A 17819-nucleotide genomic window follows, 5' to 3' on the forward strand; every position below is an offset into this window, starting at 1 on the left:
GGAAAGCTTGAAATACTGTTTGGCCCTTTATCGTTTTCGTTTTGTTAGCAAGCGACTGCGGGGTACCTAGGACCCCAAACAAATGAAATGGACCGTATGAGCCAGAACAGGGGCCGCATCCGCCACATGAAGACAAAGGAAACTTTTTTTTAATTATTTTATATATATATATATATTTTTTTTTTCCTTCTTCACCTTGTACATTTTTCCATCTCGGCTGTAACCCCCCGGACTTCCCACCACCAGCTCACCCCTGAGCCATCACCACGGTCCTGTGAGCTCTTCCTGCCCCAGTTTTGATCCCGTTCCCCTGTCCACCCCAATAAAAGGTCTCCAGGTTATAGTTGTTGATTTTCATTTTTACTTCATTACGATTGCTTTTTTTTCCTGATCCCTGACACTCCTGCTACGAGTGAAACCACAGAGGAAACTCTCAGTGTGAGGTGCACAGAGAGAAAGGCCTGTCCTTCCCAACGGGACGCCCAGATGACGGCTCCCCCTGGGCAAACACCCAGCCAAGCGGGGTAGGCCCACAGTGGGGCCGCCGGGGCCCGGAAGCCTGCCAGCCTGTGGCACCTCTGGTGGGGACCCACATGAGACCCAGACGTCCCAGAGACCCGGGCCGAAGCAGACGCCACATGGGCCGAGGCCGCCACTGTCAGCGCTGTCAGCCGCCGCGTGTCTCCTCTTCGAGGCCGAGTTGGGCCGCAGGAGCAAGGGGGTCTCTTTAGCCCGCCTGCCCGGGTGTTCCACAGCTCCTGGGCCCGCCGCCGGGGTGGGGCGAGAGGGGCTGCAGTCTGGGGACAGCAAGGATGAACACAAACGTAACGGCCACTGGCTCAGAGCTGCTGAATACGAAGGCCGACACGCGGCTGGGGCCCAGGCCCCAGCGCACCCCTGCAGCCTCCCCACCTACCACCCGTGTACCCGAAACCGGACGGTGGCCGAGCACCGTGGACGCTGCTCCTGCCCTTTGCCAGCTGCTGCGTCCGAAGAACGGAGGCCACAGGCAGGTGCGGCGCAGGCGACCTCCAGCTCCCTCTCTGGAGCCGGGGTTCCGTCTGAGATGAACCCCACATACAACGCTCCAGAGCCCCAGGACCTGTTCCTCCAGAGAACCTGCCATGTCCTGAGAGCACCTGCAAGATGCTCGTCAGCATTCAGGGCTTTTAGGAAAAGCAAAAGCAGAGGATGTGACGTCAACAGGAACTGCCCGCTGCCTTACACAAGTCCACGTAAAGCAAAGCTCAGTTCAAAAACATCTCGGAAGGCTCAGAATGTGCGAGGGGACACACCCTCCCCCGGGGAGGCCAGCCCCCGGGCGAGGTCACGCGGAAGCTCTTGGCAGCCGGTTCAGGGCCTCGGCAGACGCCTGCAGGATCTGCAGGGCTTCGGTCCACAACGCTTCCACCAAAGTTAGTTGGCTGGCCAAAGCTCCTTCTTCAGTTTTCATGTAAGAAATCTGGAAATTATTTCAAAATTACTTGTTATGGGAGTGAAATCCACACCAGCATGTGGCCACTCTAGATGCATAACTCTGGGGCTTCGAGTCCATCACGTATACCCGACAGCAAGCCACCCCACCTCCAGAACTGCTCCACCTGCCAAGCAGAAACCACCACGGCCCACGCCCAGCCGCCCCAGGCCCCAGGAACATCTGTTCTTCTTCCTTTCTGCTTCTGATTCTTCCTGCTCGAGAGCATCACACGCGTGGTGGTCACCGTATTCCGGCTTATTTCACTCAGCCTCGTGTCCTCAAGGCTCATGACCATTACTTCTTTAATCCCAGTAATGCTTCCATGGCAAGGACCTGCTTTCTCATTGAACTAAAACACTTACTAATTAAAAAATAAAAGGGAACTCATACTTTAAAACCTATTACTAAGAACGCACGTAATGATTTTACCTATCAAGCGGTATACAAACCAATGGTTAAGTCAAAAAAACAAGATTGCCTCAACGCTCACTTGCATCACTGTCCACTACGCAGTGCCCCAAAATAAGGCCTAGCCCCCCAGCGACACGCATCCAGCACATTTAGCAGCGCACCTGCTCAAGGGCAGCGTCAGCCTCCTCCGCAAGACAGCGGCATATTTCCCGGGCTACGTCCAAGCTCGCCTTCTCGTTTGTCTCTGAGATCATCTCCCCACGAAGCACTTTTTTCCAGCTCGTACTAGAAACAAAATGTCAGTGAGATCACTTCAGCAGGCTCGCGAACGCAAAGGCCGTGGCTGCAGCCGCCGCGGTCCCGTGCTCTCCCCTCACTGGCGTTCCTGCCGACACCCCCGCGCAGAACTTACATTTCTCCGGGCTCCAGACACAGCAGCTTCAGAGCGGTGAGCAGCCTCCAGGACGGGCCCTCCCGGCCGAAGGTCAGGTTTCTACAGGGGGAAGACAAGCAGGGGCCCGGCGGCCCGTGGGGGCGTGCCCGACGCAGCCGAGCGCACATCACAGGGCTGCTAAACCTTATGGCGCCTGGGACCTTCGTCAAAGGAACCAGAGAAAACTAAGTCTGAACTGGGACACGGGTCCGAGCTCGGGGCGAGAGGAGACAGAAGACTCCAGCCGTCCTGAGGCTCCAACAAGGGACCCGCCAGACACCGCCCTCTGCAGCCAAACGCAGCCACCGAGGTCAATCGCAGGGCCTGAGCCTCCTGCTCCCACCTAGTGGGGAAGCGCCGAGCCCCGAGGCTGCACCCCTGACTGGCGGCTGAGGGCACCGACTGCCCAACCAGTCAGACACGCTCACCCCAGCTCACCCACGCTCACGGGGCCCAGGGTTTAGCTCTCGCCAGGTCCCCGCGTCGTTTCTTGCAGAGCATCTCCCCTCTACCACCAACCACGAGTGCACGCACAGGAAGCGCTGGTGAGGAGCCACCTGGCCTCAGGTGGTTCGGCCAGAGGTGGGGGGCACAGAAGCAGCCCCGTAGTCGTTCATCGAACTTTCCCGAAGGAATGGGGGACTTACTCTACAAGGTCATGATCCTTTACAATGGAAAGCTTTTTGCTCATCTGTTTCTCTTTTGACGGAAGATACCTACGAAGGACATCTACACACAGGAAAAACAGATTCAGGTGCCTTCTGACAGTGCGAACCTTTGCTCCTCGACTTTCCTTCCCATTAGGCATCTAGACACGTCAATGGTTTTACCCAATTCATACCCAAAAAGTCTATTCTTTGACTCCAATTCAGTGAATCATTACTTGGCCCTTGAAAAGCCACAAGCACTCTCAAGACCTGAGGCGAAACTTCCGCGACCTCAGCTATGCGCACTTTCAGCAAACCGACAGCTAAGTCAGAAGCTAAGACAGAAGCAGGGCGCTGGAAGCAGCCCCCCAAAAGCACAGACTCTCCAGTGACAGTGTTCACAAGTCTTAAAAGGCAGAATTCACAAGCGCCCAGATATCAGTGACTGCCATCATTAAAAAAAAAATCACCGACAACTGAAAGGGAATACGCAAAAATTATTAAAGCTATTTGGAGAGCAGGATGAGGACGGATTTCCAAATTTGGAAGTTCTTTACATTCCGATGCTTTCACTTCTATCCGGCAGGAGACACAGCAGTGGCCGAGTTCAGCCCTCGCCTAAGCCCACCCGACTCACCCCCCTCGGTGGTCGGGACAGACGGCCCCACCTTCCGTGACATAGACGCAGGCGTGAGGGTTGGGGCTGCAGACAAAGCCGTACTCCAGGAGCAGCCGCTGGCTGTCGTGGGGGCCGTAGCAGATGAAGACCTGCGCATGCCGCCCCCAGCGGGCGCCCGTCCTGACTTCATAGCGGCGCGTTTCCTCGTTAAACGCCGCTTTGACCTAGAAAGGAAAATGGTGAAAGGTGTTTTTAAGGACAACGGTGCAGAGGGCCAGGGCCGCCTTCAGCCACAGCCGCACCTGCTCCGCCCACCAAGGAGTCAGGGAGTCCGCAGGGCTACAGGGGCGCTACTGCGCCCCAAGGGAGTGAGCGGGGTGGCGGTAGGGCAGGTCCTGTGTGCGCACGGGGGCCACAGCAGGCCTCACAGGGCACCCCACAGGCCGTGAGAGGCAGGTTTGTAGTAACCGGGCGGGACCTCTGGCTGGCACAGAGTGAAAGCTGCTAGGCTGAGGACGGGGGCACTGATGGGCACCTGGGGCGTGGACACATGGGCTGGGGTCACTGGTGCCCCTGGACTGCTCCGTATAACCGCTGGTTGGTGCATAAGTGCACCCAGAGTCCAGTAATAAAGCCAGCCACGGTCAGCCCCAGGACATGTGTCCAGCAGGCTCCTCTCATCGCCGCCAGCCACAGAAGCAGCGGCTCCCCTGGGCCCCCTCTGCCTCACCTTGCTCGACCCTGCGCTACCCGATGAGCAGGCGAGAGGCAGGCGAGGGGCTGCCCGGGAGGGGCGTCAACACCGCCTGCCCTCGCACACCCCTCACTGCCCCGCAGAAACCAGGCCTGTAACCAGGCGCCTTCTCAGCGGGCCCCGGGGCAGCCGTGAGCACCAGCGCAGATCCCCACCCGTGTGCCTCCCCGGTGCCTCAAAGTGACAGGAGCACCCACACACGGGCTCCCTTCACCCCCAAAGCCAGGGCTTTGCCCCAGCATCGTCCCCAGGAACCACCGTCCCCCACGGAGCCACAGGGAGAGAGGCTGGGAAGACCCGGGGCTCCCCAGAGCAGGAGCGGGAGCCCCGGCCGGCCGCCTGCCGCACAGTGCCCACCGGCTGAACGGCTGAACGGCGGGACTCGCGCTGCTCCCAGCTGGGGGCAGGGCTGCTGCAGGCCTTCGGGGCACACAGCCCTGGGCCTGCAGGCCCCGAAGCAGGAAAGGGGAAAAGGCAAAGGATGCGGAGTGGGAAAACAAGGAAGGGAAGAGCGGCGGGCGCACACCGCCTGAGGCCGGCGGGCTCACGCAAGCCGCGGCCGCCCGGGACTCAGCGCACCGCGCAGGGCCACACCGCAGGGCCACACCTTCTGCACGTTGGCGTCCTTCCCCAGGCCAGGTATCCCCTTGGCGACCGCTCACCTGCGCGTGCGGGCTGTGGTTCAGCAGATCCAGGTACGGGGCGAGCGCGCAGGTGTCTGGCTCTGCCGAACAGCCGGGCCTCTGCCTGTGCGTCATGTACACGGCTCGCGTGTTGACCGTGCACCAGGCCCACCGCAGGGCGCGGTAGCTGAAGATGCTTTCCACCGCCTCTGCAAACAGGGGCTGCAGCGAAGAGAACAGGCGTCTGGAGGAAGTAAAGAGCCGCCACACGCGGGCTCGCTGCTCTTCCGCCTGGGCTCTCAGAGGCGCGGGAAGAAGGGCCACCGCTTCCGGCTCCCAGCACACCGGGCAGGTGTAGGCCTTTGGCAAAACGTCCAGGTAAGGCTTCCAGAGGGAGCGGGCCCCAGCGTGCCTTTCTGCAACTAAAAAGGTGCACAGAGCCAGGAGAGGAGATGGAGGCGGCTGCCACCTTTAAGGAGCAAAGTCAGATAAAAGGAATTAGCCTCACACAAAACACGGAGGAGGCAAAAGGCCGACGTCCCCACCCCAGAGCAGTGGCCGAGCAAGCCCTGGCTCCACGTTCACTTAGGGCACCCCCAGAGCGTCCTCCTTGCTTGATGCTCCCCTCCAGGGTGCACCCTGAGACAAGCACCCCGAGTGAATCACCCCCTCATGAGTGACAAGCGTCCACTCACTAGGCCATGCTCTGCTGCGTGGGAGAGATGCCCTTTTGTAAGAAACCTTTGCTCTCTGTTTTGAGAGCTCTGCTGGAAATCCACAGTCTGCTTATTTCACTTGAATAAGGATCTGGAATTAGGTGAGCAAAGAGTGGGTGCAACAAGCCTGAACCTGCCCACCTGAACAGGAACCACCGGGAGCCTACAGCTATTACCACTGAACTGTCTAAAACTTTCCATCGCAAGTCCTCAGACAGGCAAGTCACATTTCCAGGAGTTGCAGCCACACGCGGGGGTGCCAACTTGGTGGCTGTCCACTATGTCCCTGTTATGGTTCTAGAGCTTCTGTTCCTCGACTTACCCACCCCTCAAAGCCCAGATCCCATTACCAAACATCACACTCAAAGTTTCAGAAGGCGATGTGACCCGGAGCCTAAGCCCTCAGGCCAAAAGAGATGCGGGGCCCAGAGAGGGGGGCAGTGGTCCTGGAACTTACCTGGGTTAGAGGCAATCCCACCTTTCAGCTCTTGTAATTTAGAAAGAGCTTCTGCCACGCCCACTCCCTCTTCCTCAGAAAGTGCTTCCAAAACAAAGACTGACCATAAAATCACCAGGAAGCAGCCACACATCCCGGGCCAGCCTCCTCTCTTCTAAATAAAACTCATCCTTTCAAGGGATGTCAACAGCTCTTCATAGTTACAGAATTCAAGAAAGTAAACAGGTAAAAAATAGGAGTAACTAGCATCCGTGGAGCCCTCCAAGGCAGGGCTCGGGCTACTGAGTCCAGGTCTCAGCAGCCACACGGGGTACCCACAGCCTGCATTTTCTAGTACCGACATCCGGATTCAGGTCAACACCCCCAATGGCCTCTTCAAAGCCTTCAAAATGCAGTGTCAATAAAAGAAGAATAAGCGTCACAGAACAGAGCGAATTTTTCAAATTGTTTCAGATGTTTATTAGCTACGAAAGCAGAGTGGCCGGCCCGCTGACTAGGTCTTGGGAGGAGCTGGACTTGAACAGGGAGCTGCCCCCCACAGGGGGCGGACGGTCACTTACTTGGCGAGGTGGGCCCCTATGGAGCTTCTCATCACCGTGTCCGTGGTAAGCAGGCAGCTCTCAGGCAACGAAATCACCATCTGCCCCTCCTTCCCAAAGAAGAGCAGACTTCAGCAGCGCATCCTCTGGAAAGCCCGAGCGCGTGGGTGCTCTAATGGCCACTGCCCACCGCCATCAGCTGAGACCCAATGATGACCTGACCATGGCGCACCCAGGAGTCGCCAGCGGCTGGCCCCAAGCTCTGGAGCAGCAAGACCCCAGGCTGTGCACAACCCCAACTGGAACAGAAGGTTCATCACGCGCCCAGTCAGCCTTGCCGCGGCAAGGAATACGGAGACGTTCTAAGAACTCAACCCCTACTGCCTGATGGCAGGAAATAGGGCTGCCTATGGGAACAGGCAGAAAGCAGCCCCCAAAGTCCATCCAGCAAGACCTAAGTGGCTAGGGATGACCCCAGACCCATGCAGCCCAGGTCAACCAGCTCAGAGAGGGTACCCCCCAACACCAGAGTCTCAATTCACGGCCTGCAGAAGCAGAGTTTTCTGCTCCTTCCACAGAGACAGAAACAATAGGGAAAAAACCCAGATGCAAGCCACAGATGCCAGACACAAAAGATAGGAGCGGCCCTGCTTGCTTTAGACGGGCATCCAGAAACTGGTTGGAATCGCAGTCAGGATCTTCCGGGCTCCACTTCCGGTCTCCTCGCCCCAAAGCTGGATGTCACTGCACATCCAGCATCCAACACCCAGGGCTTCCTGATTTTTTAAAAAGCCACTTAACGGAACTCTGTATCCTGATTGGGGCTAATCTCCCCATCACCAAAATTCACCCAAACGGGCACGTCGGATCTGTGCGTCTCTGGGTAAGTGCCGCGTCCTCGTTCAGCAGAAAAGGCCTGGGGGGGAGCGCGTGAGAACTGCGCCAGCTCACGACCTGAACAAAGCTACCGGCGGCCTCCCCAGATGCTGCAGAATAAAGCCCATCTCTCCACCCCTCAGAAGCCCATCTCTCCACCCCTGCAGACGTGTGCGTGTACTCGATGCTGCTGCACTTAAAAGCGGCCCAGACGGCCAATGGCATGTTATGGTGGGTTTCATGTGGTGTGCACTTTATCACGTTAGGCATTTTTAAATAAAAAACAATTAACGTGAGAGAACCGTTCCACAATAGGTACTATTCCTTAGGTCAAACATAGGTGACACAGCTGGGTTTCAAATAAACTCAGGACTTAACTGTAAGTAAAAATAATTAAAACTAAATGGCAGGAATGGTTTATAAAAGAAATAACACATTTACATTAACCGTCCTTAAAGCAGCATTTCAATGAGCAAAGCACCTTCAAGGACACCTTGGTCATCATCTCCCTTCTCATCCCCTCCGAAGCCGGGGAGTGGGGAGCCCGGGCTCCCTCGGCCTCTCCGGGCACTGCTGCCTGAGAACCGCCTCTCGTGTGGCCAGGCGCCCACGTGGCTCATGAGAAACGTGGTCTGATTTACAAAATTTTCTCTGTGAGATGGCTGCGTCCTCGCCGCAAGTCTCTCTCCTCCGCCAACAGCAGCTGGCAGCCGGCGCCTCCTCCCTCACAGCTGGGCAGGGCTGGCCACTGGCAGGTGAGTGTGGGCGGGATTCCCCCTCCCCGAGCAGCCCACTGCCGCTGAGGCGAAGGCACTGGGAGCAGCCGGTGGCCTCAGAGTAAACCACTGTAGAGGGGGCTGGCTGGGGGCTGTCTCAGATGCAGCAAACTTAATCCGAACCCAAATGGACAGAATGTTCCTAGTTTGACAGAATGTTCCTAGTAGGTAAAGAAGAAATGCCTCTTGTCTGGAATATTTTCAGTTTACTTGTTCTGAACCACTAGGAAAAAGTTACGAAACAGACAGTGGGTCTGAGGACAGAGAAATACCCACCTGCAGCGAGGTTTTGGTCATCAGCCCTCGGCCTGTACCTGCGGACACAGACGGAAAAGGGATAAGTCATGCTGTCACTTTGAGGTCCCAGGAGACACCGTTGTGAACAAAAGATGTAACTTCAAAGTCACGCGAGGCTGAGGCTAGGGACTCGGGGTTCCCAACCCCAGAGGGACGTGGGCTGCAGGGCCTCCCCAGAGCACAGGCTTTTATTACCCACGGCCTGCTGCTGCAGGCAGAGGGCAGTTAAGCCGCCAGCCAGCTACAGAGCCAGGCAGACGTGACGGGAATGTCCCGTCTGCTAACATGTCAGGGCCTGGCCTGTGAGGCCCTGGAGGACCCTAATCCTCTTTGAAAAGCACCCCAGTCCTCCCCAGGTTGCCTCCAGCCCACTTCTGTGCTGAACTGGGGCTGTGTATACAGGCACGGGCCCAAAGCCAGCACCTCCATTTCTGGGAATGCTCACGAAGAAAATACTGAGCCAAACTCCCCAAACAAGTGCCTCACTTTTCAGGAAGAAGGTGTTAAGCCACAAAGCAGCTTCTCAGCTTCCGGAAGAGAACACTAACCCACTTGGGTCAGGGGCCTGGCGAAGCTGTGGGTGCAGAGTGCTCCCGACACACCTGGGGAGCACCGCGCAAAGCTGACCAGGGAGCGCCGTCTGCTGAGGCCTCCTCAGGGCTCCTGGATCCTCACACTGCAGAGCAAGCCCCTCGGGGGCTGTGGGGCGCCACCCTGCCCCTCTCACAAGATGGCTCTGGCTCCCCTGCGCTGTGGGCAAATATACCCCTCCTGCAGGGGAGGAGACACCGCCCCCAGGTCTAAGTGCCAGGAATACCCGCGCTTCTGCTGGTAAAAGTGTGGCTTCCTTACAGAAAGCGAAGGCCCTGGTAACAGACCCCGGCCGCAGTCTGGGCCGCTGCAAAGGCGGTCGAATTTCAGGCCTGAAAGTTTTATAATCACGTCTTTTGTCTACTCTCATCACCCCAGCCTTCGTCTGAGTTTTCTCTTCCCATTTCCAGTTTTTCATTTTAATTTTATTTCACCATTTTGGAATTTCTCCCCACAAGCCACTTCAACCATCTTTTAGAACAAAGTAAAGTCATAAAAATACCACAGTGACCAGGCAGGAAGCGGGGCGCCCGGGAGGTCACAGCCCACCGGCGAGAAGCAGCAGCGGGGCCCCCACCTGAGCCCGCGCCGCCCACGGGAGACGGCCACGACACCTGGAGGCCAGACCTCACCTGGAAAATGAGCCGGAATTAAGTTTGTGTCTTCAAACTTCCTATCTCTCAACCACTTCTTCAGCGCTACAAATTCCGGCTTGTGGCTCTCGGTCACTAGGCCACAAAATACAATAATTAAAATCACTAATGCAATCAGTCACCATTAACAAAAATCTCTGGTGAAATTCTGTCATATCCCACAAATACATTTCAAGGCAAGCGCATGTATCGTCAGCAAAGGGAGAAAAGCCACAGGATTATCGGAAAGGTACAGGGAAAGCGCAACTGAAGGTAAGAACCAACATTCGTTCCTGACCAGGCCTCTCGGCGAGCAAGGACAGCAGCAACTGCCAACACCTGATGGAGAAAAGCCAACGAGAGATCTACAGCTGACACCTTCAAGGCTAAGGAGCCGAAAGGCCTCCCAGTGGGGCCTGGGGTGAGTCTCAGCGCTGTGAAGCCATCCACAGCCACTGCAGCACGAGCCCGACCCCCGGCCAGGGAGGGACCCACGGGGCCCTGCAGACCACTCCTGTCTCCCTGCTGTTCCCTCCAGTGGATTTCGGTCCATCTGCCTGTTCTGCTCCCCGCTCTAGGGAGTCCTCTTACCCCACACCTCTGGCCTATGCATAAATAAACAAATCTTTTTTAAAAAATGTGTTGTCTCAATAAATGGACACACAATAAAACTCCGTGTTTCTACGGAGAAGTTCTGGACATGCTGCGTGGCTAACCCTGAGGGCATCATGCTCAGGGCAAGCGGCCGGCCACAAGCAAACCAACATATGACTCTGCTTCAGGGCTGTCCCTAGAACACTCTGTCCATGGACACAAAGTAGCACAGGAGCTGCTGACACGAGCTATGCAACCTCTGTCGTCAGACACGGTTCGGATAGAGGGGAATTGCTCTGAAAAATCAGACTTTCCACGCTTACTCATGTTCTGACCTCCCTTTTTTGTATAATCATAATATCAAAATATTCTGAGCAACTTTCAGCTTACAATTGGATTGCCTCAGCCGCACAAGGCCTGTCTGCCTTGACAAGCAAGCACTGCACCAGGGTGAAAAAATTCCCCTGAAATCAAGTGACTTGACTACTGACTGATAAATAAAAGCAAAAGGGCTGTTTTTGCAAAGTCTCTCTCACTGCCGGATGGAGGATAACCCAAATCTTATCATTCTATTATCTCACCTAGCCTTCTATTCAGCTTTTTAAAGAATTACTCAAACTTCCTATTGTTTGGCCTTTAGATGTGGAAATTCATCCAGTTTGCTTGTTTTTTAAACTAATCAAGTTTTCCACCTACTACACCATAAAGGAATCCACAAAAGTCTTCTGGCTAGTTTTTTCAGGATTCTGCTATGTAGTCTCTAGATAAAGAAACCCACCTATGTCTCCTATGCAGAGATTTGATTAGCAAGGAATTTCCTCTTCTGTCTCCCAGGATGATTAAGGCAGAAAAACAAACCCATTAAATAGTAGATAAGGTGTAAGGGACTTCTTAGTTGATCTCCACTATAGTAATATTAATCATAGATTTTGTGCACTATGTACCTGTTTTTTACTTTGATTGATTTTAGAATGTTGTAATCTCAAGCAAGGGTCAAAACAACCCCAAACTGTTCTTAGGAAAAACAAAGATGATTATAATCTCTCAATCCAGTTCCTGTGCTGATATCATCCTACTTACTCCTAATGTATAAAATAAACCTCTGCTGAAGGCAGAGCAGGAAGATTTGCATCCAACTCTGCTTCCCGTGTCTTCCTCGCTCCCACTCTCCAATTTTTAGAATATCGCCTCGCCGACGTCGTTCCCACCTTGAGACTCTGCCCGTGATAGCCTCTCTAACAACCTGACATTAGGGGCTGGTTCCCGACAAGCTGCTGGCTGCAGGAGAGAGGGAAATACAAATGCAAACCACAGAAAGACAGCACTCACACCCTTTAAGATAGCAGCGCAGGAGCAGCGATAACAAGTGTGATAGGCCCGGGCGCAATCGCTTGGAGCTGCCCCTGGGATGTGCTGGCACACCACCGCTTTGAAGTTTGGCACTTACTTTCAAAGAAACTCCCATGTCCCACCTGATGCAGTCACGCTAGTCCTGGAGAGGCCCCGCTAGCGAACGCTCACAGGCGCTCTATCGTAATAGACAAAAACCGAAAGCAACCGCATGTCCGTCCACAAAATAGACGAGTCCGGAATACAGTCAGCGATCAAAGGGATGAAAGGGGCGCCACTGACACACCCAACAGACCAGCACCGGTCACTGTGCTGAGGAAAAGGAGCCAGAGAAAAGAAAGAATGCACAGTCTGTGAGCACAGAAAACTAAAATGCAAACAACCGTGACAGAAGGCAGGCCAGCGGCCGCCTGGGGTGACAGAGGGGGCGATTCAGAGGAGCAGGAGAGGTTACAAGGGGAAACCAGGATGCTCCTGGGGTGCTGGCTAGATTATCTTGACTGTGATGAGTCTCCAGTGTGAATCCCGAAGTCAGAATCAAATTGCAGCTGACCCTTGAACGACTGAGCACCCTGCAAGGTCCAAGATCCACACAGCACTTTTGACTCCCCAAAAGCTAACAGTCTGCCATTAGTCAGAAGCTTTAACAATCGCATAAACAGCCAATTAACATGCTTGTATGCTTATGTACTATCTACTGTATTCTTAAAATTTAAGAAGCTAAAGAAGATAGTATTTTATAATAATACTGTTGAAATTACTATTATAGAATTTATCAACACAGTAAGTTTCCATCTTCTGTTTGCAAGATGAATTATCTGTTGGAACCTGCATCTCCATTGGCATTATGACACAAAATACCGCAGCTGTTACACATACTACTAACACAAGACATCAAACATGAAAAGATAATGTAAAAAAAGAAATTCACAAACCTCCAAAAGGTTTCCAAAGTATTTACCCAATATATCGTGTGTGAGTGGACCCTCAAAGTTCAAACCCAGGTTGCTGAGGGACAACTGCATGTGCTTTAAGTGACAGTCACCTTATGTCCCTGACACTGCAATAAAACTATCCTTTTGGGGCCCTCCCTGGTGGCACAACAGGTTGGGACGCAGCACTACAAGCTGTCTGCAGCCGCCTCAGTGCAAGTTTGACCCCTGACCCCAGAGGTGACCCACAGGGCGCAGCAGACCTCTCCTGACCCACCCACTGCTCCCCTCAGCAGTGTACTTCGTTCATCTGCCTGTTCTGCTCCCCACTCTGTCTCTGTTTATTCTCCCCCCCCCCCCCTGCACCTCTGGCCTGTACCCCAGTTCTGTAAGCATAAATAAATAAATCCTTAAAAAAAAAAAAAAACTATGCTCCAAGATAGAAGACTCCCAAGAAATGTTCTTGCAAACTAGGTAACAGATCTTACTGTAAGAGCAACTTATCAATGAGAACATCCAATGAGCAAATACTAGACTCACAGCACTGTGAACTCCCTCGGGCAACTTTCACTGTGCTCTTTACCTGCAAAACGTTGACAATTTAGTTGGGAAAAAAGGCTCAAAAGGCAGAAGAATGAAGAGTCCCGGATGAAAGTGCTCACAGGCTGGGGTTCAGCTAGGAGTGTAGTGGAGTGACCACCTCATCGAGGTGGCACTGATACTTCCCAGGAGGCGAAGGTCACTCCTAGACAGCACCTTGTTCAGACTGGTCATACTGAATTTGAAATGATGAAGTCATAGTGACTCTCCTGGGAGCGAGACACCAGGACCAGAACCAGAAACCTAGGAGCCGCCCTCAAGACACAGTGGAAGCACGAGAAACGGCTGCACCACCCCCTCCCCCAGAGGTACAAAGGGTGAACGGCAGTGACAGAGACTGCTGAGGAAAAATGCTCTCTGCCCACGGCCTCTGCATAAAGTCCTGTGCCAGCACTGACCACGAAGGACTCCATCCCACCAAGGCGTGAACCCACCTCCTCCAGAGCCGGGATTCAGGCAGCGTTTCCGTCTTCTGATCCGGCTTGTCCTTCCTCTTCCCTTCTTCATGCTAAAACTCATGTGTCCAGGTAGGTGTCCAATATGAAATATTGCCTCAGTTTATAGCTGCATGCTGATCACTGTTCTTCATACCTATGAGGGTTTAAATATACACACGAATGTTACTCGGTAAACTGCTGCTCTAAGTCTGTAGGCAAAACATTTGCACTGAGTTCAATCCTGACCCTCTGCGCAGCTATGAAATGCTGCTCATAATGGTCTCGGGATCAAAGGGCTTTATCCTAAGGCCCTACTAAATGCTGAGTAAGGAGGCCTCTTCACCTGGTGTTTTGGCATCTCAGTTCTAATCAACATCTAGTATGCATGAACCAATGAGACTCTGAATAAACAGAAGCTGTGAAGCCACAGTCACTGAGAAGTCTGATTTTAAAAAAGAAAAAAACTGCCCGTGGGGACTCCCTGGTGACCTCAAGGTTAAATCTCAGTGATATCACCTCTGCTGCCCTTGGCCCTCCCACAGCAATGGCAAAAGCAGCCTGAATCTGAACCCTGGCCAGGGAGCTGACCCACATGCCCAGAAGACCTCTCCTACTTTGCCCACTGCTGCCCTCAGCAGTAGATCCCCCTGTTCAGCTCCCCACTCTTGTCTCTGGCAACCTCATCCCACCTGCGACCAACACCACAATACTTCTAAGCAAGAATAATTTTTTTTTCCAAAGCAATGTATGTTGGTGGAACCTAGACCCTGAAATCAACAGTTAAAAAGAACTTTGCAACAGATTTGGGAGAAAATGAAAGTCAAAAAGTAGACAAAACAAAGAAATGGTGAGGAAATCTAAAATAACCACTCAAGTTTCTCTATGCTACTTCTTTGGAAGCATAACAAAAGCCATTAAACAAAAGCCATTAAACAAAAGCCATTAAACAAAATCCATTAAACACAACGGCATGACAGGAATATTATAGGCTGGAGTATTATGCAACTATTAAAAGGGAAAATGTACAGTAGAGAACCCTATCAGGGAACGGGATGTCAGACAGCCATTAATAGGAAAATTATACGCTAAAATACAGAAATACCCAGTATATATTAAGTGAAAAAATAAAGTTGCAGAACATTTGAAACTCAGTGAAAATTTTGGGGTTTTTTTGGAGTGCATTATGTGTATTTAAAAAACAAGTTTAAGAAAGGATATTCAAAAATTGGCAGAGGGAGGCTACTTTTACTACTCTGTGTCCTGTCCTGAGCCTTACGTGAGTACATAGGAGAGATTATGTGACTCGTATCGCCTATATGTGCATACAGCTGTTTTTAAAACCTACTACTAAAAAATAGCAGACAACAGGGAGATTCACGGTCTGATCTACCCCCAGTGAGTCACTGACACCGCGCCGGGCCGCCAGCGCCCCGCGACAACCTCCACTGCTCGCTGCAGGTGGCGGGAAACAACGCCCCGCCCCGCCCCGCCCCGCCCCGCCCACTCCCGCGCATGCGCACGCGCAGGGGGATTCACGCGCCGCGGCCCCGGCCCCGGCGCCGGAGCAACGCTCCACGACTAGCGCTCTCGAAAGAGACGACCTCCGCGTGGTGGGAGGTTCTGTCGAGCGCAACGCGGCGCCAGGCCTGCTGAGGCCCCGGGTCTGGGCTGGGTTTTCCTTTTCACACCAAAATATTAAATTCCCCGAACACTTGGGCAGGCCCCGCCCCGGAAGTTCGTCTCTCACCTCCAAGATGGCGGCGACGGGCGGGCCGAGCGCAGGCGCAGACGGGAAGCCCAGTACAGTGCCCGCCAGTTGGGCCCAGGGCTGAGTTCAAGAAATGCGTGAGGCAGCAGAGGGAGAGTCCAGTCGCCTCCAGGGCCGCCTCCTGTCCACCCACCACGCATCCAGTGTCCGGAAAGAGCCGTCCAGTTCCAGCGCGCCTTCGCCGCCCGGTCTGCGCATGCGCCATGTCGTCACGCGCGGGGGACGCCCGGCCCCGCCCATTCCGAAAACCGCTATATAGGAGTTGGGGGAAAATGACTTTAAAGTCGGGGAATCCGACAACACTCCCCTGGCCAAGTGATGAGGGCCAACCTCATCAGTGCTAAATTGTCCTTCAGGTACAAGGAGGGTACTTCCCTTCCATGGTTTTCCTCCCCAAAACCCATCACCCCAGTTCTTCCTTAAAAACATCAGACAAAAAAAAAAACAGAAAAACATGGGACAAAACCAAAAACCCCTGTTTTGTCCCAACTTCTGTGACCGGCCTCAAGAAAGGAAGGAGGGAGGCAGAAAGACTGAGCAAGCAGTTTATTGCTCCCGAACAGCAGCTGAGAGGGAGCCCCTAGACTGGGGTCCTCAGCTACTGCCAGCCCTGTGGGGGACGGGTCTCATATAGATTCTAAACTCAGATTCCAAAGGGGCGACTCATCGCTGTGTCCCTTGATGTAAGGCCCAGTTTGATATCACCTTCTTCTAGTCCCATCCCGGATGCCAGGCCCAGTTAATTGGACGCAAAACCCAGTTTATTACCGCCTTATCACCCTTGGATGCAATGCTTAATTTATTACTGCCCTTATCCAGCCCCTCAGTAAATCTCTGCACTTGGTCACTCCCAACACTGACTAGTGCTAAAATCTGTCAAAGTTCATGAAAAACAAGTAAACTGGGCCCTCCCTGGTGGCACTGCAGGTTAAAGCACAGCTCTAAGAGGCTAAAGCCACTTCAGCATGAGTTCAATTCCCGCCCCGAGGTGACTCACATGGTGGTGACCCACAAGGCTCAGCAGACCTCTCCTGACCGGCCCGCTGCTCCCCTCAGCAGTGTACATTTTCAGTACATTTTCCTGTTCTGCTCCCCATTCTGTCTCTGGTGAATCCTCTCACCGCCCCTGCACCTCTGGCCTGTACCCCAGTTCTATAAACATAAATAAGTCTTCAAAACACACACACGCACACAATCTCAGAATTTGTCATAAGCCAGAGACGACCGTGCAATGTGGTTTTCTGGAAGGAATCTTACTGCCCTCCAAGTAAATCGTGAAACTTGGCTAAATGGTCTGAGGTCTGCACTCTAGCAGTAAGATACTGCTAATAGGAGAAATGCTTAAGGAGGTTATGGGCGGTCTCATAAGAATTTGAGAATTTATTGAAAGGGGGATCTGGAAATAGATGATCCCTGGTTTAGATCCATGATTCAATCACGTCAGCAAGGATGAGGGAGCTTTCTCACTTTTCACAACACCATCTCTGGGAGTTAGCTTTCAGTTTGTGTCCTCCAGGTCTCGAGGTTGTTGCTGTAGCATTCAGCATCACATTCTCGCACAAAATCATTTAAGACAGGAACACAAGGATCAGATGACACAGGTACTTTCCTTTCATGGTGGGAGAACATAATGTACACTCCCGACTTCTAGATGGGGACTTACAAAGTCCCACCCCGAACTAATTTGTGAACTTCAGGAAGATCCATTTCCTCCCTTTACACACGGGGCTATTAGGATGCATCCAGCCTGGCGCTGGGCGAGAGCAGGTGTCCCTGACACCTCTCAGTACCTGGCCACTAGTGGGGGTGCCTCCTCTGTTGATCTAGTAAACAGCACCGGCTTTTACTCGAAAACCCGACCAAGGATTAGCCAGCGCTTCGCTTTCTGTTAGGGGAGAGATCGGCTCACGCCAGAGCGCTTGCCCAGTTCACTGCCCGGTGGCCATCCCGAAACTTCAAAAACTTAGGCTCGGTCTTCAGCAGACTACCCTGAAGGCGCCCGATCGCGCCTGATCTTAGACGCTAAGCTGGGTCTAGCCTGGTTAGTACTTGTTTGGGGGACAACAACTTAGCCCTGGTGGGCATCTTAAAAAAAAAAAAGAAAGAAAAATAGAAAAAAAAAATGTCTGTACAAATGCCCGGTGTGTCCGACTTATTCAAGCAGAACTGCGCGGAATACTGGGGGTCACCGGGTAAACCTCGGAGCCCCAAGGTGCGCGCCGGCGCGCCTTGAGCGGGGTGCCGGCCGAGGCCGCAGTCGGCTGTTCGGCTCCCCGGGCGGGTTCCGTAA

At 53.4% G+C, this 17819-nt stretch overlaps 1 protein-coding gene across 3 annotated transcripts; it reads right to left on the bottom strand.

Annotated features, from left to right (window-relative positions):
* Positions 1-1322: 1322 nt before the first annotated feature.
* SETD4 (SET domain containing 4) lies at positions 1323-15693 on the bottom strand. Of its 3 annotated transcripts, XM_004675533.2 has the most exons (11): positions 15509-15693; positions 13759-13915; positions 9849-9944; positions 8605-8642; positions 6698-6786; positions 5004-5433; positions 3637-3811; positions 2969-3050; positions 2301-2381; positions 2050-2173; positions 1323-1462 (listed from the first exon to the last, which is right to left on the bottom strand). In XM_004675533.2, exons 2-11 carry the CDS (start codon positions 13841-13843, stop codon positions 1328-1330), a joined length of 1335 nt encoding a protein of 444 aa, XP_004675590.2. In that variant the 5' UTR covers positions 13844-13915; positions 15509-15693; the 3' UTR covers positions 1323-1327. The 3 variants fall into 3 exon arrangements, with proteins under 3 accessions (XP_004675590.2, XP_012590023.1, XP_012590030.1); XM_012734569.1 differs by lacking the exon at positions 2969-3050 and having other exon boundaries at positions 3606-3811; XM_012734576.1 differs by lacking the exons at positions 1323-1462; positions 2050-2173; positions 2969-3050 and having other exon boundaries at positions 2315-2381.
* Between the last annotated feature and the right edge of the window lie 2126 nt (positions 15694-17819).

The sequence above is a fragment of the Condylura cristata genome, unplaced genomic scaffold (assembly GCF_000260355.1).
Source record: "Condylura cristata isolate star-nosed mole 26May11 unplaced genomic scaffold, ConCri1.0 scaffold00003, whole genome shotgun sequence".
Taxonomy (NCBI): Eukaryota; Metazoa; Chordata; class Mammalia; order Eulipotyphla; family Talpidae; genus Condylura; species Condylura cristata.

Excerpts from the sequence above, each read along its gene's own strand:
- SETD4 (XM_004675533.2), bottom strand. The coding sequence starts at position 13,843 with ATGAGTTTTAGCATGAAGAAGGGAAGAGGAAGGACAAGCCGGATCAGA. Across the intron at positions 3,812-5,003 it reads ACCACAGCCCGCACGCGCAG|GTCAAAGCGGCGTTTAACGA; the intron begins GTGAGCGGTCGC and ends TTTCCTTTCTAG. Across the intron at positions 1,463-2,049 it reads CTGACGCTGCCCTTGAGCAG|ATTTCTTACATGAAAACTGA; the intron begins GTGCGCTGCTAA and ends AATAATTTCCAG.